This window comes from Gymnoscopelus braueri (assembly GCF_963280865.1).
Source record: "Gymnoscopelus braueri genome assembly, chromosome: 8".
Taxonomy (NCBI): domain Eukaryota; kingdom Metazoa; phylum Chordata; class Actinopteri; order Myctophiformes; family Myctophidae; genus Gymnoscopelus; species Gymnoscopelus braueri.
This window is the reverse complement of record NC_137609.1, coordinates 29,232,462-29,259,961: the sequence shown is the minus strand read 5'-3', so window position 1 is coordinate 29,259,961 and position 27,500 is coordinate 29,232,462. Positions and strand designations below refer to the sequence as shown.

At 43.2% G+C, this 27,500-nt stretch overlaps 1 protein-coding gene across 1 annotated transcript in view; it reads right to left on the bottom strand.

The window, feature by feature from the left end:
* Window positions 1–27,500, bottom strand: part of LOC308089903 (A disintegrin and metalloproteinase with thrombospondin motifs 2-like) — a 61,932-nt gene that overhangs the window by 29,471 nt on the left and 4,961 nt on the right. The window contains exons 2-9 of the mRNA XM_080434859.1: window positions 26,159–26,928; window positions 11,117–11,339; window positions 4,473–4,597; window positions 4,200–4,283; window positions 3,810–3,893; window positions 3,198–3,354; window positions 2,383–2,488; window positions 1,675–1,818 (exon numbers count right to left, since the gene is read on the bottom strand). Coding sequence (XP_080290985.1) covers window positions 1,675–1,818; window positions 2,383–2,488; window positions 3,198–3,354; window positions 3,810–3,893; window positions 4,200–4,283; window positions 4,473–4,597; window positions 11,117–11,339; window positions 26,159–26,928 — 1,693 coding nt within the window. The remainder of the gene's footprint in view (window positions 1–1,674; window positions 1,819–2,382; window positions 2,489–3,197; window positions 3,355–3,809; window positions 3,894–4,199; window positions 4,284–4,472; window positions 4,598–11,116; window positions 11,340–26,158; window positions 26,929–27,500) is intronic.

Genomic DNA, 27,500 nt, shown 5'->3' with positions numbered 1-27,500 from the left:
TGACATGCCCAAAATGGTGCCACCAGGTTGAAAGTGATTAAACTGGCACACCTGAGGGTTGCAGCCCAGCTCCCACTTTGGTGCCATTACTGACAGTAATCACATGACATGTGATTACTGACTAATGTTGTACCTGTTTCAATTTTCTTGTATCAGATTACTTGGAGGCCAGTCTATGACGTCAGTCATATGTGCCCTCAGTACTATGATGTCAGTCCTATGACATCAGTCATCTCCATATTGATCATTTGCTCTGTTTCTATGGCAATGTTTGCCGCTCGGATGGACTTCCTGTGAACCACCGTTGGAATTCGGGGAAGTTGCAGCCCAAATACTGTAGTCAGCTCTACCAGTTATTTGGTCATTGCCAGCTTCCCGCAGTCCCTGTCAGTGCCAACAACCAGTGTTGGACTGGGGATGGGTGTAGACAAGCAGAGGGATTACCAGCACTCATGGAAATGTCCTTCAGGAACTTTTATTTAGTTAGGCACGGGCAGCGTACAGGACAACGCGCACAGCCTTCTTCAGCATCAATCATCACAACGCTGAAGAAGGCAGTGTGCTGAAACCCCTTTGTCTTTCTGCACGCTACCCGTGCCTAACTAAATAGTAGTCCTGACGGACATTTCCGGGAGTGCTGGTAATCCGTCTGCTTGTAAAGAAAGTTAAATGCCAAACATCTAGTGCTTATGCCAACAGAGAATCCTCCTTGGCTTGGGGAGATATTAAAATTTTTGGGCTTCAAGCTGAGCTACTCTGAGACATTTCCATTCCCTTGCCTCCTCTGAAGGAGCGGTCTCACCGCAAGATAAAATATTTGTTCGAGCAGCGTGATTACATACAAAGTCAATGCAAAGACGCAATGTTGCATCGGGCGCAGCGAACGAGGCAAACGGGGAGAAGTGAACAAAGCGCCTCCGTATCTTCACTCCACTTGGAAAATCCCAAGTGAGGCAACCGTCGCCTCATGTTTACCAACACTGACCAACGCGACCAAAGTGAAGCAATTGAAGCGACTAGAAAGAAATGTTATCTTGCGGTGGGAAAGCACCTTTACATTCACTTATTTTCACCTGACAATAAGGAGTTCCACCGGGACAATGTTTAACACGTGCGTACAACAGGAAGCCGAAGCACCCGTAATGACAGTAATACACATAGTGCAGTGTGTTAAATAAATGCCTTGGTGGGGTTGGCGAAAGGGCCTACTCTGTGGAGTTTGCATGTTCTCCCCGTGTCTCTCAGGGTAGTTAATACCCTCACAAAAACATGTAGTAATCCTGGTCGCTATACCGCCTCCCCCATGACAGCCGGGGCGCCTGATGGAGGAGAAGGGAACTGGTTGGAATAACGTGTTCCTTCCACGCGCTACGTCCAACCAGGGAAACTCCCCCCTGTCAGGTGACAAGAAGGTAAGTTGGCTCTCATGCATTGAAGGAGGCATGAGCTTGGCCCTGGCCTCCCTAGGCTGGTGAGGGGAGTGTAGCGTCCAGGATCACTTAGAAAATTGGCACCGTGTGAAAAATAAGGGTTACAAAATCGCGGGATAAAGATTTAAGTAAATAAGACTAATAATAAATGCCTTGACAGTGATATTTCTGTGACATTGCAGAACAGAGAGTGTCATCACCAGGTCACCAGGTCACCAATTTCAGTGTAACAGAAGACCCTTACTGCAGGTATTTGCTGAGCTCCTGTTCGCTGCAGCGTGACCAGTGGTAACGGTGGAACGCTGCCTGGACCAACGGAGCCATGATGCTCCCCATGGGAACCTCATCGCCACACTCATTACCCTGTCCGTCATGTTCCATCCCCAACCTAGACAGACAGACAGACAGACAATCAATTAGGCATATAGATGGACAGACAGATAGACAGAGAGGTAAGATAAGAGCCGTTTTTGAATTTGAATCCTGAAAAGTAACCTACAGTATGAGGTTTCCACCCGACAGAGACGATATACATTAAATACAAATCCACAGATTTGTGTAATGTTGCCTTTGTATAACAAGGCATCGATATTGTATGTGTGTGTGTGTGTGTGTGTGTGTGTGTGTGTGTGTGTGTGTGTGTGTGTGTGTGTGTGTGTGTGTGTGAGTGAGTGAGTGAGTGAGTGAGTGAGTGAGTGAGTGAGTGAGTGAGTGAGTGAGTGAGTGAGTGTGTGAGTGTGTGTGTGTGTGTGTGTGTGTGTGTGTGTGTGTGTGTGTGTGTGTGTGTGTGTGTGTGTGTGTGTGTGTGTGTGTGTGTGTGTGTGTGTGTGTGTGTGTGTGTGTGTGTGTGTGTGTGTGTGTGTGTGTGTGTGTGTGTGCGTGCGTGCGCGCGCGTGTGTGTGTGTGCGTGGTGGGGGGAGGTGGGGTCTGAGTGTGCGTGTGTGTTTCTCACACGTGTCCAGTTTCGTGGGCGATCACGAACGCTGAGGAGAATCCATCTTCGTGGTTAAGGGTGCAACTCCGCACAGGGTGACACATACCTGTGACTGGAGCATAACCTTGAAAGAGAGAGAGAGAGTGACTTGACTTTTGAGTTCCAATTATTACGTTCATACTAACTAATAACATTCAAAATCCAATTATATAGAACTGCGTTTCAGTAGCCTGGATTCCAGACCAATTCACTCCGTTCAGCTGACTCTTTTTTAATATTTCTTACTTCGCTTCTCAGTCTGGTAAGCTTCCTATGTGCAAGGGCCGGTCTCGGACACCCAGGCACAGAGGATTCCTGATTGGTCTGTGGGTGGGGCGGATCGGAGCGGATGTAAAATTCAAACCATTTCCCTTCTTACTGGGATTCGTTGAGCACTATCCAATCAGCAATGACGTGCCTATGTAACAGACCGTTTCTCCGTTTCCTTACGTGCTTACGGAGAGCCGTTCTGGAGACGGCCAGACTGAGAAGCGAAGTGGAGAAAAAAAAGTCAGCTGAACGGAGCGAATCAGTCTGGATTCCGGGCTAACATTTACTGTAGTCAGAAATCCTGAGACACTGGTTTAATGGCCAGAGTTCTACATAGATGTTATTTTCATTCACCAATCCATCTTAGATCCGTCAACAATCTAATGTAACTAATGTCTGCTTGCAAACTGTTCTTGCAAAGGTGAACACCTACTGTAGTAGAAACATGGCAGACAGTGAAAGCAACAGTACTGTTAGACAGTAAGTTCCGGTCACTTGTTTAATTCCTGCCAGTGGTTTTCTACCTTGCATGCCAGAAGGTCCAAACTCCTGTCTGGTGATGAAGATGGCGTGGTCGTGGTACTCTGGATCACCGGGATCCTGCTTCTGCTGTAGGAACGCCCAGCGGCAGACATTCTCCAGACTCTGGGAGGGGTTCCCCAGCTCTATCAACTCCTTAGACTAATGGGTGGGGAGGCAATGTACAGTAAATATAAAGAGACAGAGACAGAGAGAGAGAGAGAGAGAGAGAGAGAGAGAGAGAGAGAGAGAGAGAGAGAGAGAGAGAGAGAGAGATTACACTATGTCACACAAGCGCTATTCTATTCCAGTGGTCCTCAAACATTTTGTCAAGGCCCCCCAAATTGACACGTATTAGACGGCGGACCCACATTTGAAAGGATTTTGTGCCAGGGTCTAGTGGGTGGGGAGATAACAGCAGAGAATGAAACCTATGATTCGAATAGCCATTTTTATACATTCTCATTGGGATAACTTATACCTTATAAATAATTGTGAAATGAAACTGTTTCTAATTTTTCTGGGGACCCCCCTGGAACACCATCAAGAACCTCTGGGGGTCCTTGGACCCCACTTTGAGACGCACTGTTCTATTCAATGGAAGAGTGGTTTTGTACCATGGTAGCACTGAGCATGACGATTCTGACCAGAACAACATTGATGTTGGCACCCAGAGTCCGATCCTGGTAAATCTCATTCACCTGAAAGACACCATGGAATGGAGAGAGAAAGAAAGAGATAGAGATAGAATGAGAGAGAGAAAGAGAGGAGCGAGGGAGGGAGGGTGAACAGGAGGAAAACAAATTAGATGATCTAGTTTGTTATTGTAGCATTAGTAAGTCTGTGTGTGTGTGTGTGTGTGTGTGTGTGTGTGTGTGTGTGTGTGTGTGTGTGTGTGTGTGCGTGCGTGCGTGCGTGCGTGCGTGCGTGCGTGCGTGCGTGCGTGCGTGCGTGCGTGCGTGCGTGCGTGCGTGCGTGCGTGCGTGCGTAAGTGTGTTGTCACCTACTATATTCATTAGCGTCAGCAGGTATTTCTGAATATTCTCTCGACCGTGAAAGTGTAAAATAGAATAGTCCACCCCCAGCAACACCTATAGAATTGAACAGAGACAAGGAGGAGAGATGAGGAGAAACTGATCATGATTCAGCCTTTTGGACTGTATATTGTTTCACACCGTACAATATCATAATTGAATGAAGATGACTTGAGATGAAATTATAAACACATGAACAACCTCAATGTTAAATAGTTTAGGAGCAACGTTAAACAGAAGAACAACCTCAATGTTAAACAGTTCATTGTCCTCTGCATAGCGACGGGAACGCCCGGACCGGAACACAGAACCGGAAAAGTTCTGCTTCTGTCTCAGTGCGTCAACGTCCAACAGACCTCCTAGAACAGAACCTGGAGTGTAGAAAGAAAGAAAGTAAGTGAGTACGTGTAAATATTCGTTTTAGTTGATTGAGCTGTTGCTGTGTAAATGTACCAAAAATGAACTGTGTCATCTACATTTAACAACAATGTTAACTTGTGTTGAGTTAATGTTAGTGTACACAATAATGTCCTCATGTGTCCCCTGTTCATTAAGCACACACACATGCAGGCACAAGCACATACTGTTCGCACGGACGCATGCACACGCACACGCACACGCACACACACACACACACACACACACACACACACACACACACACACACAGAGTTTAAAACTCACAGCTGACACTGTGTTTAAAAACAGCTGAGTCGTCGATAGGCCAAGGGGAGAAAGAGAGAGAGAGAGAGAGACAGACAGACGGACAGACCAGACCAGACAGAGAGAGAGAGAGAGAGAGAGAGAGAGAGAGGCAAAGAGAAAGAGACAGGGTGTGGACTATTAATAGAAGCATGTGCAGGTATATAGCAGGACATTTCTCTGAGCCACCGCCAGGTTTCTGGACGCTGGACTCTAATGAAGCCTCCCTCCCGCATGACCGGCCTGACCTCGCCGGGTTCACAGCAACGCGCAGCGAGCTGGATCGTTTCCCACAATTCACTGCACCTCCATAGATAATGGATGCAAGTCCCTGCCCAGCGGCGTTACAGCAAATACCAGATGTCCACTATATACTCTGTTCCCGGAAATTCATTCTTGGTGCAAAGATGACAATGAATATACCGGTACATACAGTACTGTATATGTATATATTAACCCATTCAATCCGGGATCTGTCATTTTCAGATTGCTTTGGCTATTCAAAAATAGCAGATATGCAAGGTCATGAGCTTGTAGATCTGCTATTTTTTTTTTTATCGTGAAAACTTGTGCAAATCTTTGAATTTCTTTTATTTCCCACGTCGCAGGTCCATGGACCCCCAGCTGCGGCTCAATACTGTGACTGCGGACCGGGCCTCTCCATGGAGCACGACCGTGGATTTATACTACATTACACTATACCACTACACTATACTGTATATTATCTTAACATTCTTTTATTATACCATTATATACTGCATACACACTATTGCTGTACTATATTATATTATCATATACTATCTTACACTATTATATTTGCTACTATTGTTATTGTTACTACTTGCACTGTATCTCTTTCTGTCTCTCCTCTGTCTGTCTCTCCCTCTCTCTCTCTTCTTTCCCCCGACACGGTCGAGGCAGAAGGCCGCCACCCTAGAGCCTAGGGTCTGCCTGACGTTTCTTCCAGTTAAGAGGGAGTTTTTCGTTGCCACTGTCGCAAAATTGCTTGCTCAGGGTGGGATGTCGGGTCTCTTCTCTACATGTAAAGTGTCTTGAGACAACTTGTTGTGATTTGACACTTTAATAAAATTGAATTGAATTGAATTGAATGTATATATTTTTAAAGCGAAATTTTTTAACTCAAATCTTTGCTTCTGGGGGTCCCTGGAACAAAATATTTTACAAATGTTCTCGGTGCCGCACTATGAGCTTGTTGCTATTTTTGAATAGCCAAAGAAATGACAGAGATGCGTTCCCGGATTGAACGGGTTAATACACACATCTACAGTAGCAATGAGACTGGCATCCTGTACTTTTTAAGAGGGGACCACAGTCCGGATATCTATAACAGTGGTTCTCAAACATTTTCATGTCAAGGACCCCTAAAAGGATTGTATTTGGCCGTGGACCCTCAGTTGAAAAGATCTTGTGCCCCCCCCCCCAAAGAGAGGATTTGTGTTAAGAAATCATGGCGCATTGTGAGCTTGTGGAGAGCTAAGTTCTAATGGTTAAATTGTTCTTCATTTTGCTGGGGACCCCCCAAAAAAAGAGTCAAAGACCCACATACATATACTTGTTTATATATCAGATAACACCATGGAGAACCCTCCTGTAGTGAGAGATTTTTTTTCTTCAGGAGAACAGAAAGAACAGGAAGCGGGAAGGAAGGAAGTATCATAATATAATAAGTGTAGTGAGTGTTTTTGGTGAATACCACCCCGTTCTCTGTTTTCACTGCTCTCTGGTTCTGTTTTGACTCTTCTCTCCGCTTTCTCTCTCTATTTTCCTCTTTCTTTCTGCCACGTAGCAACAGCTGGCTGCCGAAGCCCCTCTTCTTGGCTGCTCTGTGTGTGTGTGTGTGTGTGTGTGTGTGTGTGTGTGTGTGTGTGTGTGTGTGTGTGTGTGTGTGTGTGTGTGTGTGTGTGTGTGTGTGTGTGTGTGTGTGTGAGAGAGAGAGAGTGTGTGTGTGTGTGTGTGTGTGTGTGTGTGTGTGTGTGCGTGTCTCCACTTCATATCTCATTCTACCTCCCCTTTTCTGTCCCTTTTTTCTCTCTGACTCCTCTCTCTCTCTATTCTCTCTTTTTCATTCTGCATTCCAGTTGAGGTCTCCAAACTTGAGCACATAACCTCTGCACCAAATCATTTAGGAATTGTGTGTGTGTGTGTGTGTGTGTGTGTGTGTGTGTGTGTGTGTGTGTGTGTGTGTGTGTGTGTGCGTGCGTGTGTGCGTGTGTGTGTGCGTGCGTGCGTGCGTGCGTGCGTGCGTGCGTGCGTGCGTGCGTGTGTGTGTTCCATTTATGTCTGGCATGTCTCCTGGAATAATGGGGGGAGAATAAACTGACAGAAAGTGATACAACAACAGACAGACGGACGGACGGACGGACGGACGGACGGACGGACGGACGGACGGACGGACGGACGGACGGACAGACAGACAGAGAATGTGCCAGACAGACATAGAAAAGTTAATTAGCTATCAGCCCAAATGTTTTTTTTCTTTCTTTTTTTCCCCCACAGATTTAACAAAGGTCATCATCACATGCAAAGACACAACATGCTACGGACTTGTTTTGTTCCGTCATCATGGCAGCTCGTGCTGCATCGTCACCTCAGCTGATTCCTTGAGATGACTTAATTTGAAACATGTTAAGGAGTATGAGTCTGTCTCCAGGATAAAGTCACTTAGCCAACGTGTCATTTCTCGCATTGCATGCATTTGTTTTGACAAAAGTCAAGTTGTGGGCCAATCCGCTGGTCTGGAGTCAGCTATGGAGCTTAACAGCTAACATGTGCTTGGCTGCCTGACACAAGCTGCTGTTTCTTGTCACTGGTGAATTCTAATAAAATACTTTTTCCTTCAGTCAGTCAGTCCGTCTGTCAGTCTATCAGTCAGTTTGTCCGTCTGTTGGTCCGTCGGTCCGTCCGTCCGTCCATCCGTTCGTCTATCCTTTGTTTGTTCATTTGTTTAATTATTCTTTCCTTCTTTCTTTCCTACCTGCCTTCTCTCCTTCCTTCCTTCCTTTCCTTCCTACCTACCTGCCAGTGCCTTCTCTTCTTCCTTCTATCCTATCCTCATGAACCTCCATCCATAAGGAGCCAAAACAGTATTAATAATACGTGAACGTATATTAACCACTTCAGCACGTTGTGCGGAGACAGCCCATCTACAAACTCACAACGCGTAGCACGGTGCAAATATTCACCCATAATGACATGCCCAAAATTAGGATGGCAGGTTGAAAGTTGTTAGAGTCCAGAGAAAGAGCAGGTTGGCGGGCTGACTAAACACCTAAAGACGTCTGGGGTTGTATCCCAGATGTGACCTGGTTTTAGGAGGGTGACTGCTGTTACATCAGCTGTGACCACCAACACCACCAAACCCTGGAGCCCTAGAGCACTGCACGCCACTCCCAAACTGCTCCAGGGAACTGAGGGCAACCGCAAAAAAAATCTGCATGTGTGCGTGTGTGTGTGCGTGTCTGTGTGTGTGTGTGTGTGTGTGTGTGTGTGTGTGTGTGTGTGTGTGTGTGTGTGTGTGTGTGTGTGTGTGTGTGTGTGTGTGTGTGTGTGTGTGTGTGTGTGTGTGTATAGGAAAGATTGACCTGCAAGGTTCTTGGTACAGCAGCAGTAGTGCAGCCATACGATTAGAGTTCTCCGCCTACTGATACATCTAAATCCAATGAATGGGCTAGAACTGTGGTGAAAACAGTGCTAACAAACCTACGCCTACACAATTTACAATGTAGGCATTTAGCGCTCCTATCCAGAGCGACTTACAAGTGCGAGATTGGAGTAAGCAGAGTAAGCATGAACTAGTCAATAAACAACAAGGTAAATTACCTTGGAATAAAGTACAAGCAGGCAGCGAAATGTTGATGGTTCGTAATAACGTAATAATATAATAAAGAAATAATATACAATGAAAAAAATACTCCCAATATGAAGGATTGCCCTAAAGTCTATGAATTGGTTCTGAAACACAGTTATTTATTTACTTATTTAATTTCTGAATTGTTTCCACCCACTTTTAGACCCTACAGTGAATTTAGATGTCACCAGGCAGACATGTTAGTATGCAGAGATCTCTGATAATCTGGCTATACGAGATGGATGGATCATATAATGATGTAAAAATATGAATGTTATTTTTTTTATGGAATCTAAATATATTTTGTCTATTACAAAGTATACAAAAAGTTGTGCCAACAATTTGAAGGGGGTTAAAAAAAATCCCTTTAATGCTGATTGTCCAGATGTCAGTGTCATGTGCCTATATATATATCTGTGTACAGTATAATATGACCTTAGTGTTTGGTGTTTAGTAGCTATCGTGTTGTGTATGTATTTGTAAGAGAAAGCTACCCACACCAAAGTCCTTGTAGTGGTGCTGGCCCACGGCAGAATAATCTAAATAGTAGTCTTCAAGAGACAAGAAGGTGGCCGCACACACTGGTAGCCGAAGTGCCAATACTTTATTTTTGGACGCAGAGTAAAAATAAACCAACGTTTAGGCAGGTAACTGCCTGCCTCAGGGTAGCCTGAAGAAGGCACTTTGGCTACCAGTGTGTGCGGCCTCCTTCTTTTACATTACAGTCATTTAGCAGACGCTTTTATCCAAAGCGACATACAATAAGTGCTTTCAACATAAGTAGGCAAGGAAACTACTAATCACCAGAAGTCTTAAGTGCATTCTCTTCTAAAACAAGCAACTAAGAGTATACCTATAGCGCTAATGTAAAAGTGCAATATATCAGTTATATCAGTTACCTAATTTCTTGTCTCTTGAAGACTACTATTTAGTGTGTGTATTAGTATACATGTCTGTGTGACAGTATGGATTTATGTGTGTGGTACGCATGTAGGCGTGTCTGTGCGTGCGTGTGTGTGTGTGTGTGTGTGTGTGTGTGTGTGTGTGTGTGTGTGTGTGTGTGTGTGTGTGTGTGTGTGTGTTACTGTGTGACTTCAGGGGTTACTGTCAGTTCAGCTAATATACTGTATGAGTAGAAACAGATGTGAGATGAAGTCAGGAACGCCCACCCAGTACCACACACACACACACACACACACACACACACACACACACACACACACACACACACACACACACACACACACACACACACACACACACACACACATTTAAACGCTGACCGCCTTAAGAACTCCTAAGGACCCTGGGCGGTCTCATCATCTCTAATGTGCCTCATAATTCACACACACACACACACACACACACACACACACACACACACACACACACACACACACACACACACACTCATAGGAAGAGTATAATTCCATTGTTTCTGTACAGTAGTCTACTGTAGTAGCCATATACAATACTCATTGACACCATTAAACACCCTCTGTAGTAATACATGTACACAGTGTGTGTGTGTGTGTGTTGTGTGTGTGTGTGTGTGTGTGTGTGTGTGTGTGTGTGTGTGTGTGTGTGTGTGTGTGTGTGTGCGTGCGTGCGCGCGCGCGCGTGCGTGCGTGCGTGCGTGCGTGCGTGCGTGCGTGCGTGCGTGCGTGCGTGCGTGCGTGCGTGCGTGCGTGCGTGCGTGCGTGCGTGCGTGCGTGCGTGCGTGCGTGCGTGCGTGCGTGCGTGCGTGCGTGCGTGCGTGCGTGCGTGCGTGCGTGCGTGTCCTGGGCATGACGTTAGTGTAGTAGGTGTAGTAGGTGCAGTGGATGCATTTGCAATTTCTGTGGACTATGTAGCTTGCATACAAGAAGGCACTTCTTTGGACTCTACCAACAGCCGACGCTACCTGACGGCCCCTCCCGTGAACAGCTACCGGGAAGAGAGGCAATAGACCCGGCGGCCTTTCTTGCGGTATGTCCGTCCGCTGTCGGAATAGCAATGGGTGGACTTCCAGGCCCATGAAAACAACTACAGAGAGCGCTTTAACACCAAGCAGCAGTGCAAGACTAAGAACTTTGTTTCCTCTGGTGATCCAGCCAAGGACATTATACCCACGGACTGGTTGTTGGAGGGTTTCGACAATTTGGGATGCCCAAAGACGAGGCAGAAAGGCTGGCAAAGTATTGTTACTGTCTCTGCTGCATTTAGAGGTTAGATGTAAATGCATCGCACTGAAACGCACTGCAATGCTTTGCGTGTGTGTGTGTGTGTGTGTGTGTGTGCGTTTGTGTGTGCGACTGCACGTGTGTGCTTGCACAACTCACCTTGCAGATAGTAGTCGTCAGTTTGATTGACAGCTTGGGTTTGATTGACAGTCGGCTGTTTCTTGATAACAGCAGAGGAGCGATATACGATGTGCTCTCGTCCGCCTCCTCTTCCTCCTCCCTCCTCCTCTTCCTCCTCCTCCTCCTCCTGCTCTCCTCTGCTCACCCCGCGCTCCAGCGGCTCAATGAAGTACTCCTCTTTACCCGTTCTGATCATACCTGCCTGGAAAGAGAAGTACTTTAACTTTACTCTATAACTCCAATCTATTACATTATATATAATCTTTATTACAGACTCGTGGGTCCATATAAAAAGAAGAGACATCACATAATATAAAAATATACAATGTATACAAAACAAAACAAAACATCACTCAAGTGCACCCGCCCCCCACCCCACTCACACCAATTCATGAGGCGGCTGTCAAGCGCCAAATTGATTGGGCCCACCCACCTGCATAGAGAGGGAAGTAACTATAACTAATCTATTACAGGATCCACTAGCACTAAAATTATTTTATCACTTCTGGTCACTTTTATTTTTTACTTGTATAGATGCTACACATAGTTATGGAAGCAATGTGGTGTAAGAAGTAATTTTATATATTATTCATGTCGATACCTATCTACCTGGAGACACTGCCATGCATAGTCCCGAGTCCAGCTGCAGGGAGCGGCAGGGAGACGTCCCTGACCGCTGCCCCACCCTCCGGAGATGTTCGGGGTCGAAATGGGAGAAACTTCAAGGAAGGATGGCTCCCGGCTGATGACCCTGCAGCTGGTACTCGTAAATGCTCAGACCATCCTGCCACCAAGTATTACCAGCAGCAAGAGGAGGAACTTGCAACATCTTTAAGTAGCTCTTGCAGATTCTGCTTGTAGCAAAGCCTCTTTGACGTTTATTTCAACTCTAATCTTTCACTTTAATCATGGCCCTACCTAACTGCACAGATAAGTAACTGTAATCTCTTGGCCCTACCTGCAGTAAACAATCTATTATTTTACTAGTATATTTTGTCAGTTCTAGTTTTATGAGAGTAATGCTTCCAGAAGAATCACACCCACTCTCTAATACTGAATGTTTCTTCTCTTCTCTATTGTGCAAAAGAGGAATATGTTAACAGACAGACAGACAGACAGACAGACAGACAGACAGACAGACAGACAGACAGACCTGTTCACTGATGTTGATATTTTGGTAATAATGTCTTTCCAACGTTCATGCCAAAAAGCACCCTTAATTTATTTGTAAGACAGTGACAGAAGGAAGGAAGGAGAAGTTCTCAGACAGAGAGAGAGAGAGAGAGAGAGAGAGAGAGAGAGAGAGAGAGAGAGAGAGAGAGAATTGGGTAAAGTCTGTTATTGGAAAAAGATGGAGAAACCAGAGAAGGAAGAGAAAAGGAGCGAACGAGCTAAGAACGTTTATGAATTAAAGAATGTACATGTGCATATTATTACTGAAGAAAACCAGCAAGAAAGAAGGATGGAGAAAAGAACAGAGCCAGAAAGATGGAGACAACCTGAGACCGGAAGGACAAGACTAAGCAGGTTATTACAGAAAACATGGTGAGAGACAGACAGACAGACAGACAGACAGACAGACAGACAGACAGACAGACAGACAGACAGACAGACAGACAGACAGACAGACAGACAGACAGACAGACAGACAGACAGACAGACAGACAGACAGACAGACAGACAGACAGACAGACAGACAGATAGATAGAGACAAAAGCTAAGAAGAGGATAAGAAGAAAGAGGGAGACAGAGACAGAGAGAGAGAGGGGCAGACCGACCGACCGACCGACCGACCGACCGACAGACAGACAGACAGACAGACAGACAGACAGACAGACAGACAGACAGACAGACAGACAGACAGACAGACAGACAGACAGACAGACAGACAGACAGACAGACAGACAGACAGACAGACAGACAGACAGACAGACAGAGATAAAAGCTAAGAAGAGAAGGAGAGAAGAAAGAGAGAAAGAGCCTTTCCTCTGTGGTTCAAGGAGCTTATTAAACCACTGGCTTTAACAATTCCCATCAGATGCACAACAGCCCTCCAACATTTCCATGAGACAATTACATGAGCTAACAGCATGACGTCAGCACACATCGCTCCAGTCCACCACGCCAGTGGAATGAACTCAAACTGGAACGCCTCGCTTCAAGCGGCGACGGGTTGTTTGGGCCAGTCGTTCTCAAACCTATTCATGTCAAGGTCCCCCCCGATTTGGGGCGCTGATGGCTTAGTAGTGGTGAAGGCGCATACAGTACCACATTTAGGCTCTAATGCAGCCTGACAGCAAGTCGCGGGTTCGATTCCTGAGCCTGGCGGCCTTTGCTGCGTGTCACTGCCCGTGCCCGTGTCTCTCTCCCTGTTTCCTGTCCCTCTTCAACTGTAGGTTATACTATCCAAAGGCAGAAACGCCCAAAAAATTTAAACATCCCCCAGAATTAAGATGTATTTGGCACCACCATATGAAAGATTTTGTGCCAGGGACCCCCATATGAGAAGAAATGTTCACAATTTACCAAGACGTGATGCGTTGTGAGCATGTAGATGGGCTATTTTACAAAATAGGGGTTTAAGTGTTATAACCATAGACTGTATAAAAACAATGGACTAAGCCACACCTCTGGTTTCCACAGACCGAAAATGAAGCCGATTGTTCAGGAATTTTCAGGAATTTGAAATCCGCCATCTTTAATATATGCCAAAAAGCGACCAGGAATAGGAACCGGAAATCAATCCCTAAAGAATGCTATTGGTTGGGTAGCTTGTCAATCAAGAGTGGGGGCGGGGAATAAATGCTATTGGTTGTGTAGCTTGTCAATCAAATAATCCTGCCCCTCCTAGAGCATAGCCTACTTTATCGTCAATTTTAAAATAAATGGGACCATCATTTAGCAAAACGCATACCAAGATGATTGAAAGGGTTTTTGTTCTTGTTTTTTGTTTTTTTCATTGATTGTCTTGTATGATTTAATGTAATTGTCCATTTTTGTTTTCTGTTGTTTGTAACATAATGTTGATATACTTTGTGTAAAGAAAGAAAAAATAAATAAACATATTGTTGAAAAAAAAAAGAAAAAAAGATGATTGAAAGGAGACTTTAAACTAGCGACTGGAAGCATATAGTATTTATGACAATGTTTATTAAGGTAAGAAAATCAAGTCTAAAGTTCGTCAAAAACCCATACGCTTTCATTGAGAGAATATTCTTTCTGACACCAGCAGGGGTAAAACAGCAAAACTACAGGCCATTCATATGAACTGTCTCTTCCGTATAGACTCAATGTAAAACTTTCAAGCTGGGCCCTTGGTTATAACACATTTTGCTTGGGATCCCCTGGAACCCCTGGGGGTCCCCACTCCCCAGACCACACTTTGAGAACCACTGGGGTAGGAAACCTAGGCTACTGGTTGACAGGGCAATAAGCTTTGAGAACCAGTGGTTTAGGCAGTGATGGAAGAAGTACTCACATTGTTTATTAAGTAAAAGTATGAAAAGTGCAATGTAGAAATACTCTGTTACAAGTAAAACAGGAACTTATTCTAAATGTATTCTTCAAATTATTCTTGTCTTAGTGTGCAATACAAAATATATATGCACATATTTTTTCTTCTCCTTTATTTAACCAGATGAGTCCCATTGGCATGGTTATCTCTAAGCAGGGATTACAACCTAAAATACGATATACAAAACAAAGCAAACACACAAATTACATATCGATACAAAACTCAAGTAAAACAGCTGCAAGACCTCTGTTTTTATTGATCGAAGTAAACTTTTAAATACACCCAAAGGGATGAAGTGTTCCAGTTTAATGTCTTTGTGGTGCAGTATTCCATGACCGTGGAGCATAAAAACTAAAAGCTATCCTCCCAAATTCTGTGGACAGATGAGCGACGGTAAAAAGCGGCAGGTTCTGGGAGTGGAGGTTATATGAATTCAGTTTTTTATTCTATTGCAGTCTATTCATTTCTGAACATAATTTGTCAGTCTCGCTAGATGAAAATGAGCAGAGAAGTCAGCCAGGGGTCTCATTTCCGTTTTAAACACTCCTTTTGTTTCACTCACACGTCTCTCCCAACGTACAGACGCTGAATCCCGGATGCGATGTTCAGGGCAATGTAAATCAGTGTTTCCCAAACACATTTTTATGGGTCGGATAGTAAATATCAACTTTCTTTTTTTTCTTCAGTTTCCTACAATTCTTTTAAAAATGTGTACATCCTCTTCATTTTCAATCATTTTTTGGATCATTTAAAAAAAATACTTTTTATACATGAAGTAGTGAAAATAGAAGCTGCTATTTTCACTAGTTTGGGTCCCGGGAAGAAACTTTCTCCTTTGGGTCTCGAGCTGATAACGTTTGGGAACTACTGATGTAAAATAAGCAGCCTCGGGAACCAACATTTTCCGAACCATAAGGAAACAGGTGCCTATCTCCTGTTTCCTTAGCGTGAGGCAGCTTGATGTACAAGTGCACCCCCTGGACATGACAAGGTATAGCATGTCACAGGGGGCTTACCCCCAATCCAACCCTTGATGTTGAGTGCCAAGCAGCGAGGCATTGGGTACAATTTCTTTTACAATCTTTGGTATGACTCCCACCTTGAGGGCAATGTATACTGCTGTCACCCCAGTACAGATGTGGTGTTGGTCTTAGCAGTGGGAATAAAGGGACTCTGACACAGCATTGAAAGACTAACTCAATGATACCCACTTGATAGGTGCCACACACACTCTCTCATCATGCACTCTATCCTCTAACATCCAAGACAGGTTTATATCCAGGCACTCGCCCCCGTGTAATACAACAAGGGACACTTACATCACATCCTGTGTAACTCACAAATGTGACTTACTCTCTTTTTTTCCTTTCTCTCTCTCCTTTTTCATCCTCATCTCATGTTTCCACATCTGGGATAGATCACAGTGTGCAGCAGTCCTCGCTCGGTGGAAACGTAAAAGCGAGAAAAACACTCCAAAATCACCGTTAGAACAATTCTTGTGATCTCGGTCCAGATTTTGGCAACACGGGTGACTCACAGAGCCAGAAATCAGAGAGCCAAGCTTCTGATCTGTGATGTCGCCGTGAGAGAAAACCAGGAATCTTCTCTGGTAAGTACCATGATTCAGAAGCCATTCCATTGGTTTCCAGCCTTGGTCCTCGGGGCCCGCTGGTAATGCTGATTTTCCGTCTCACTGAGAAGTAATGACACGCCCAGAATAGATGCCAGGTTAAACCACCTGGCGTACCTACAGTACCAGCAACAGTACACTCCCTGAGTTAAGCTAAGAATGTGAGCAAATGTTTGTACTATCTCTCAGTGTACTGAAAATGATGAGAGTACTCAATTAAATAGCCACATATAGAAAATGTATCCTAAACAGAGGACACTTAAAATGTCCTGTTTGGGTGACTTACTTCCTGGTTTTGTTCAAGGCCATATAAAGAAGGAAGGGCCATCTATCGCTTTCTTGGTCTGGCAACTCCAGCTGGCACATTTGCTGCACTGGGAGGCAAACTGGAGCTGAAAGTTTGATGGAATATACATTGAAGTGAATGAAAGCCAGGTGGACAAACACTAGTTTTGTATGATTGTAACCTTTGGAAAATAATCGCTTCAGGAAAATAAAAGAAGACATATCCCACATTGTTTCCTGCTGTCTTATTTTTCTGTGTGCACACTATATAATTTTATTGAAGTATTTTAAGAGCACAGATGAAGTTTCTGACTGTGTAGCGAGTATGAACTGCTATTGTGAGACTGTCAATTATTAACCGTCTGTCAACCAATTCTTGCGATACCCAGCCAAAAACCTTCCTTGTGCTCTTCAATAAAATTATATAGCGTGCAAATAGAAAAAACAAGAGATCAAAACAAGAGAAAACATTATATGATATATCTCCTTTTATTATGCTTGAATCGGTTATCTGACAAAGGTTGCAATCATTCAAAAAATATTGTTTATTAATACACTAACCCTAACCCTGGCTCTCACTGACTTCAATGCATTTCATTGAATTTCCGGCTCCAGTTTGCCTCCCAGGTGCATCAATGGCGCATGCCATGGCGTAGAACAGTTCTGTTCATTCTTCATAACAGCCTGGGTTATGATGAGTGCGCCTTCAATGGATGCTATCCAGGACATTTGGATCCTTCCCATGAAGCACTGCAACCAGAGTAGGCGTGATCGTAGGTAAATAAATAGGGCCTGCTTTTCCAGTGATGTAATCTATTGAGACAAACAAGTCTTCAGCTAGTGTGGGATAATTTTAATGCACTGAGCAAACTTCCATCACAGCTGGTTGGCATTGTATTATCCACTGTATCAGAGTGTCAACTACTGCACATTAGGGTGGGACTGGGACCTCTTGCAATGCTTTTATGTAGATCATTCTTTTGCGCACTCTAGCCTACATTGTAAACTATATTTGGCTGTGTAGTCCCCGATTAGACAATTACAATGATATTGACCGATTGCAATTAACTACATAGTAGAATAGAAAGCCAGCAATAATAGTCATCCCACACCGCTCTTATATGTTGCTACTGAAAACTGATGCAAATCACAACCAGAAAAGGCGATGTTTTCAGCTGCTAATGTTCTCCTTGATGGAATCAAAATTAGATTCAAGGGGCCAAGCACAACTAAAGTCAATCGACAGAGACAAAGAAGCCGTTACCACTGCCTCAGATTTATAACTCTATAACCATTCAAATGTTTTTTATTTTGGTTCAAGCTCAGAATATTCACCAGTATCAACACAGAGTGTAAAACGGTGTGCCCAAAAGCATAAATCATCTGTCCCCAAAGTATTTCAGTTGAGTCTTTGATGTTGAACCCTGAAGCGTCAAGGATAGCAAAAGGAATGTATGTAGTCATTAACTGAGAAAATGAAAGACAGAATAACGACTACTGTTACTGTAACTATTGACACTACATGTCCAAGAGAGTATTATAACTGAACCACTTGAACCCTAGCGTCCCTATTCTGTGGTGAAAATATCAGCTCTACAACCTCACATGTTGCAATGAGGGTTCTTTTTCTTCCTGTTTTGCATTGTTTTCTAATTCAATGGTTGATTAAACTGTGAAAATGTGATATATCTGCAGAATCACATCCCATTGTGACCAATCATTGAGCTGCCCAGGAAAAGTGTTAATAGAATCACGTTGTAGACGCACCAAAGCAAGTTAGAGCCCAAATTGAAGATGAAGTCACATGCATCATTTCAAAAAACTATTACCACAAAACGTCCCTCTGTCAAATCGGAGGACCTTAAGTTGTGAGTGTGTGTGTGTGTGTGTGTGTGTGTGTGTGTGTGTGTGTGTGTGTGTGTGTGTGTGTGTGTGTGTGTGTGTGCGTGCGTGCGTGCGTGCGTGCGTGCGTGCGTGCGTGCGTGCGTGCGTGCGTGCGTGCGTGCGTGCGTGCGTGCGTGCGTGCGTGCGTGCGTGCGTGCGTGTAAATGAAAGATGAATAAACATCTTCAACTTTAGTTAGCATTAAATGACCAATAAATTAGGCCATATTGCTCCTGCCACACAGTCACTGTACAGCCTTGCAAACGAGAAGACTTTGACAAATGGATGGAATTTATTCTTTGTAATTTCCCCCGTCCACTCCTAAATCCACATGGTCGTGTGTGAACAGCCCATTTCACATCAGACACTGAAGTTTTTGAAAAAAGCGATTTTTTTATGGCATGGTCAAAGTGGGGCAAAGATAATGTACAAGAAATAATAATTATTCAGACAAAACCAATAGCCTACGATTGAACACAGACATTTGTGTGTGACCAGAGAAGGGCAGAGTACACATGGCCCATGTTGAAAAATGTGTTGGATTAGGCTATAATATCACATAATATCCTCTTTCATTTACCAGAGTGTACTCTGCACCATGGCATTCTATCAATTTGCTGATGCGGGGTGGAGTTAACAGATTGAATCATCGGCTATTCACTTTTGTTCAGCATTGGACTTGTGTATATCTGTGTACCTTTTTTTCAATAATAATGTTGAACAATAAATATTCCATAATTGATTAGTAAGATGAGGGGTGCTTTATTTGGAAACACAAAATCAAGAGTTACTTGTTTGATAATTTCTTTATCGTCCATTGTGCTTTTATTTAATACGTTTCCTATAACACTACAAGCTTTGCTCTATATGTGAGCCAATAGGCATTGGAATTTCCTCTGGGATGAATAAAGTATCTACATTATATATCTATAAGATGTTGCTCTGTAGGCTATCAGGGACATGCTTTTTTCCATTCCTTCTGGCATTTCAGTTTCACAACTAGATAAATTGCAATCAGTAAAGTGCATTCCTCTGCCAACACGATTGTTGGAATATGTGTTGACCTCCGTCAATATTATGCCATTTCCACCTGAGATAAGTGTGATTATGTTATTTAGATTATTTATTTATTTTTGAATTGTAAATAACCACATTCTGACCTTGCCTTTGTTTGTGACCAAGCCAAGGTAATTGTGTCTTTGGGGCAGCGTACTCATAATTTCCATGCGATTTCATGAAAATCCGCTCTTTTAGATTTCGACCTTGACTGTGACCTTGCTCTTTATCCTTGGAGGGAAAAAACATCTCTCATCTCTTTGGGGCAACCTGCTGATCACTCAATGTTTCATGGAAATCTGAAATGGCTTAAACTGCCCTAAACTCCTAGAAGTGTCTTTTTTTATGTGGAAAACAGATCAAGGTCAAGTTATAAAGCTACTCTAGTGGCTAAAGATTTTGCATGGGGTGAGTTTTGTTAAAGATTGTGTAATGAAGATGATGGATAACAAGAAGCAGGATTTGTACATTTTTACCATGCTTGCAACACCATGGCAGTGGTACAGAGAACTGAACTCAGACATCAATAATTCAATAATCAATAATCAATCAACATTCTTTTAAATAAGGACCAAACAAGAGCGGGTCACTACAATTACAATCTACAGTTCATGACTGAGCAGAACAGAATATTGATGAATGAAGTGGATTAGCCTGATATGCAACAAAGTCAGCAAGACTATTAAACTCCACTGCATAATTCAACAACAATGTGCTAAATGTCTGAAAGTTGAACATTGTGGTAAAGACTGTTAACTTTATTTTAAATCCCTGTACTGCCAGTTTCAGTGCCATCGGCAGGTTCTCCTCTACAATAGAGGCGGAATATGGAGATGTGATTTACCACAGACAGTTTGATGGCTCAGTCGGGGACCTGCATGGAAACAGTTTTTCTCTATTAGGGCGGAGATAGAGCAGTTTTGGACTGAAAAGTGACAGCCAATGGGAGCTGTCTGGCTGGCAGATGTGGCATTTTTGATTGACATCACGAAACTTTTGAATGTGCTGAATATCAGCCTGCAAAGGAACAACACAGTGGTGAGACAGCTATACATGCGCATTATGGTCTCCAACCGCTCAAAAGACACCTAGCTCAACACCTCACGTGTCCCTGTGCTGTGAAAGGTACGGGAGGACATGTGAGCAAAATATATCAACGGTCGCGTCTCTCTCTCTGAAGAGTTTAATGGAAGCTTTTAGGATCAGAGAGAAGGACATGCTCCTTTTCTTGTCTCTCTCCTCCATGTATCCTTGAGATGCTCTGCAGTGAGACCACAGTGAGATGATGAATTGCACAGTCAACATCAGCACTTCTCTCTTGTCAACTTTTATCGGCAGCTGGCAGTGGTAGTTCCAGCTTGTATGGTGCCCTGGGCAAATACAATTTTCAAAGATGTTAACATTTTTATTTTATTTTACACAAGCTCAATAAGCGGCGTCGTGTGAGATTGTAGATTGGCTATTTTTGCTCTTCGTCGTATGACGAAGCATATAGGCCGTTAATCTCGGCCTTCGTGCTCAAGAACCTTTCTTTCCGTCACTGTAGCCCTGGTTCAGAGCGTTAGTGAGTTCCCTCTAACGCCCTGGAAGACCCCTCGCTCTGCGCATGTACAAGGAATTCCACTGCCCTGCCAGCGCTCAAGAGTAGTGAAAATAAACTAAACCATTTCGCTACTCACCGAAGCAAAGGCTGTTTTGTGTTGTTGAAAGTCTATTCTCTGAATGCGCGGGCCTCTCAGCACCCCACCTACTCTGTAAAATACACTTTTTGGGCAGAAAATAAAATATGTCAGCGAGACGGAAATTATTTTTATTACTCCACAGTGCCCTCTACAGATTTTGGTTGATGGTAAGCAAATCCTCCAAATCCTCCAAAAAAAAATCTGTCTCACTGACATATTTTATTTTCTGCCCAAAAAGTGTATTTTACAGAGTAGGTGGGGTGCTGAGAGGCCCGCGCATTCAGAGAATAGACTTTCAACAACACAAAACAGCCTTTGCTTCGGTGAGTAGCGAAATGGTTTAGTTTATTTTCACTACTTGAGCGCTGGCAGGGCAGTGGAATTCCTTGTATATGCGCAGAGCGAGGGGTCTTCCAGGGCGTTAGAGGGAACTCACTAACGCTCTGAACCAGGGCTACCGTCACTGATGCATGGGGACAGGCCATTGTGCAACTGTTTCACGACTACTGTGATTTGCCCTGGAAATGGGGAGCCCTATTCTCATCTTGCATCTTACGAGTGCCGCGCTATGAGCTTGTAGATCTGCTATTTTTGAAAAATCGTGAAAACTTGTGCAAATCTTTGAATATATATATTTTTAAAGCAAACATTTTTAACTCAAATCTTTGCTTCTGGAGGGGTCCCTGGAGCAAAACATTTTCAGATGGGGGTCGGCGGCCCGGCCATTTGGAGGTCATAGAGGTCCTTGACATGAAAAGGTTTGAGAGCCACTGATATATAGTAACATTCGTTTTTCAGAAAACTGTTAGGATTTAGAAGACATTTTGTAGAATCGGAACATCAGGCCTTAATGGGTTAAAGGAATAACACAGTTCACCCAAAAAAGAAAATGGGTGAAATTACGTATTTTCCACTCACGGCGCAACCGCTTGGCTTCAGTAGATGTGGACCATTATGCACAATCTCTATGGAGCAATTTATTGCTATTTCTGACTGGTTGCCTTAAGTTGTTTTGGAGAAAGCTGCTATGGAGTTTTGCAAAGTATGTGACTTTTTTGTGGACAAAGACATTTTTATCAGTATTTCCAGTGGCAGGAGGGTGAATACCTGTAGATACGACGTAATTTTCCAGGGGTGTCACGATTATGAAACTTTACTTGATGATTAACTGTCATGCAAACAAATGCGATTAACGATTTAATTGTGCTTTTGGCATTGAACATTGGAACATATAAATATAAATTACATTTGTTTGGCTTTTAGGCTTTGTAAACCAAAGGTGTATATATGACTAACAATGACCAGAAGCAATAGTAACACTAAATACTCTTCTAAGGGCCAAAATAGGCCATATTTAAAGATGTTGTACTTACAAAATCTTTTAAAAAGAATGGAAATAGAGCACCGAAGTCTGACATCACTGCCGCTAGAGGGCGCTATCCCCCTGGGTGCATAAGAACTGTGTTCCAAAAATAAACAAACCACCCCGGCGATTTTACGCATAATGGATATCATATGAAGCATCAACTGACGGTGAAAAAGTACAAATTTACTTAATTTTTTTCCTCCAAACACAGACGTTATCAAATGTAACTCAATATCATAAACGACACAGAGTCACACACCTGACAAAATCACCAGGCTGATTGATCACCCCCTGGAACCCTCCCCCCCCCCCCAAGGACCCCTGGCCCACTTTGAGAACCAATGCTCTATAGCCAGTCCACAAGCTCACAACGCGTTGCAGTGCAAAGCATAAATCACCCTTTTGAGTATACAGACACGCTGACAGACAAAACACTCACAGGCCTCGTTTACAGTAAGTCCTACGACTACAAAAGCACAAACACACACTCGTGTGCACGTACACAGTTTGGCAGAATAGACTAAACTGTCTTGCAGGGTTTTGTTTTATCCTATAATTACAGCAAAACCACACTCCACTGCACAAGATGACACGATTACCACACGTACGTAATCTTACAAGCGTTCTGTCTTATCAGGCTCATTTGGATGCATTTCAAGAGGAATTATCTTACAGCAGAGTTCTTGTGTTAATTCATTCATATGGATACATTTTTACCGCTTTTCTAAAACTGAGATTTAAATCTGTAATCCAGAACTTATTTGAATGAATAAAACATTTTAACCAGTAGGTAGAGTAAGTTAATACAATACAACATCTGCAGTGGTTGGAGGTGGTCTCTCTACCAGTGGTGGAAAAAGTACAATTTTACTTTACACTCACCGCCAAAGGGGAGAATTCTCCCCTTTTCAGTCAATGGTCTGAACCGCCAAAGGGGAGAATTCTCCCCTTTTATTTTTTTTATTTTATTCTGTTTTTAAATTCCTAAAAAGTTTCTCAAATTTTTGAGTATAAATTTATAACCCTAACCCTAACGAATTAATAATAAAAAAAAAAATCCATTCACTTCAATGTTAAAAAATAAACGGACAAATAATTCACATTGTTTCTATAAAAAAATGATAAAAACCCTGGCAGTGGGTGATTTTATTATGAAAAAACTTTGGCAGTGAATGTGGTAAAAGTATCAATACTGCAATATAGAAATACTCTGTTACAGGTAAAAGTCCTTTTAGTCATTAAAAAGTCACTTGAGTAAAAGTACAAAAGTATTGGTATCAAAATGTACTTAAAATACCAAAAGTAGAAAGTGTTCATTATGCAGAATGTCCCATTTCACAAGTTTTCAAATATAAAATGTATTAAAATCTTTTTAAAATAGCAGATCTACAAGCTCACAATGCGACGTATTGTGAACTTGTAGATCGGCTATTTTTAAATGGCCAAAATGTATATAGGGCTGAAGCGGGTAATGTATGTTTTGTAATAATATTCAAAATCTACAAAGTAACTAAAACTAAAGTTTTCAAATAATTGTCGTGGAGTAAAAGTTTAATATTTGCCTCTGAGATGTAGTGGAGTAGAAGTAAAAGAACTGAAAACTGGAAATACTCCAATAAAGTAAAAAATACCTCAAAATTGTACTAAAGTACAGTACAGTACTTTTCACCACTGCGCTCTACAATTGAGAACTGTAGACCCTGGTGTTGGGTAGGACACCTACTGGTTTACAACTAGTACTGACTAAAGCTCATAGGGCAATATCTCCCTAGGCCAAGGGGTTATTCCTTATCGGCAGAGTAGTAGATATTTGGTCTCTCATGCAGGTGAACTAGGTTCGAATCCTGGTTAAGAAATGAAAGTTATGGTTAAAGCTTTAAGTTAACACTCTATCCAGCACGATATACAGTACAAGGAGGAGCTGATGTGTTGGTACTTTTGAAAGGACATAGTTCTGTCTATGGTCTCTGCATGCAGTGAGAGTTTACGACGTTGACATTCACACTGACCGAAAACAGATGAAGTCTGTTAACGCGGTTGCTGTGAAATATTTAAATGAAGTTCTGAGAAAAAAAATATTCATACACTTTGGCTCTATATACTGTACTGTACTTTGGTGTACGACAAATCTACAAGCTCACAATGTGTCGCAACATGACACATGAACTTGCAGATCTGCTATTTTCACTACTTTGAAAATTAAAACAATTGAACATCGAAGGGATGCCAGGGTTAATGTGGTTATACAATACACACTTATACAGACATGTAAACAAGGACATGCATGTGTCTTGCCATGACATGCTGCAGTGTTCTAAACTCTGCACCCTTTCTCCCTCTACAGATAAACAGTGAGACAGAGAGAAGAGAGAGAAAGAGAACATTTCTTAGGGCAGAGGGAGGGTCTGGATAAGATTCTCCAGAATATGTTATGGCTTCATTTCAACTCTCTCTTCATTTTGTTGTGAAGGTATCACTTGTGTAATTCCTTCACTTGACCTGAGCAGTTTCACAGCCGTTTTGGGAGTAGAACTCGCAACCTTCTGATTACAATTCATTTCAAGCATTCTTTGTATTTTGTATGTTTGTACATGGCAGGCTTGCCAAATTGGTTCCCAGATTGGTGAAAACGTTATATAGTATTTGTGAGTCACATAAAAGCCTTTTATTTATCTTGCTCATTTTTCTTGATAATAGTGGTCAAAATGTATTTTTCTTTCCCTCTCTATAATGCAAAAAAAATGCTTTGGTCTGTCACCTGATGCTACTGTGGCTGGAGGTGAGGGGCCGACAGAAAAATGAAACTCATAAAGACCTATGTGCGATCTACCATGTTCCAGGAGAAGTTATGCTGGTTGGCAATGCTCTCTAGAGCCTCAACTTGCCCAGAAATTGGATTTTAAAGACATCATAAATTACTTTGCCATTTGGAGTTCAACACTGAATACTGAAGGATGAGATTATTTGGACATGGTGCGGTAAAGAAAAGGTTAGTACAGTGTGTACTGTGTATCATTCAATCAGTCATGCATGCCTATTTTGCTCAATATTAAGACGTGCATTGGAAGTCTATGGGCCCACCAGTATTAAACCTCTTTTATGCATTTACATTTGAAAGATTGACCGTAATTAATACATTGGTTTATAATGTGTGATAAATTTGTATTCAGACCTATGTTTTGGCTGTGCAAGACCCAATATATAAATGTTTTCCATGTAAATCTGACATAGAGTTTGTTCAGATCGTTAAATAACGCGTTATCAATTTTCCATGGACAACTTCAAAGCATTAAAGCTGGGAATGATAGCATGTCAATTTTGGCAGTGGGGAGAGGTATTTTGTCGTGCGCAAATGGAACATGCGTTTTTTTGTTATGGCTAATCAGTGACCTGTGCACAGTCGAGACGGTGGGGGGGCTTTAGACATCATCTTTGGCAAGACTCACGGCAGGCCTGGCTGTGTTTAATCCTCTTTTCGGGGCAGCCTACCGATCATTCCATCTAAGTTTCATGAAAATCTGTCCGTTTGCAAGTTATCTAGCTAACAAACAAATACACACACACAAACAAACAGACAGGACCGATCAAATGCGGTTGAACCTACCAGCCCATCACAGTTGCTGATGGCCACCGACGTGTCTCGTACGTTGGTGACCTCCCCGACGTAGAAGCAGTCATCGCCCCCTAGCGGCTCAGAGAGCTTCTGCCCCGACTCCTCGTGCCATTCGATGGTGGCGCCGGGGGCAACCAGGCGAGAGTTGAGACGAAGCCGCAGGTGGAGCTTGCGGCCGAAGACCGTCACGTTGTAGTACAGCGTTTCCCTGTGGTGGCCTTCACTCCCCCCTCGCTCCTCTTCTCTGGACATCTGCCTTCCGTGATCCCGCCATCCATTGCTCCACTCACTCCTGCTTTCTGTTCCGTCATGTGACGCATGCGCTTTCGTTTCTGTGGCAGGCGTGTCTTTGCGTGTTGTTGGCGTGTCTGTGTCCACTATGGGGGTTTCTGTATATGTTGTACCTGTATGAGGAATGGAGGTGTCTGCATATATTTGTCTTTTGTTTGCGTGTATCGTGCCCGCGTTATAAGTTGTGGTTGCGTTTTCCTGTGCTCTTGGCACATCTGTATGTTTTCCGGGCGAGTCTTTGCGTATTGAGGTCTTGTTCATATCATTTCTGGGCGTGTGTTTATGTGTTGTATGTGTGTCTTTGTATGTTGTGGGTGTGTCTACTTGCGGGGCGTGCCTCTTGCTGCGTGTGCGCGCCAGCAGGCTGTCCAGGTGGGGGGCGGAGACCGAGTGAGAGAGGAAACGCCCCTCGGCATCGGTGCTCACTGGACGAACAACACCGAACTCTGACAACACATGATGGAGAGAGTCTGGCGAGAGAAAAGAGAGACACAAAGATAATAAATACACAAGGGCGGTGTAACGTGGAGAGAGCTCAAGGAGGATTGCATATCAATAAATGAAACACCTGGAGATGTGCATACAGTAGCTGAGCCACGTGGCTCATCACCTGGCTTGAACCAAGCTTTCAAATGGAACCCATCCTTCTGTGAGGAATAGCTCAGATCTACAAGCTCACAGCAGGAGCACTGTCAGCAGCAGGCTTGAGGCCCACTGCTGCCGACTAAGCGGCGTTAACGTTGCACACAGGCTGTTACTGGCTCACATTTGTAACAGAGGGGAGACTCAGGCACAATTATATAAGTAATAAGCATGAATACATGAACATAACCACAATATCAGTCAATATAGTTGAGTATAAGTGTGTCAGGAGTGTAAGTGTACAGTATGTCATCATATGTCGGGTACTAATGTACGTTAGAGATCTAATTGATGACCTTGTGTTTTTTTGATTTGCTGACAATTTGATGATGTAGTGTATTGAGTCATTGCAGACAGAGTTACACACACACACACACACACACACACACACACACACACA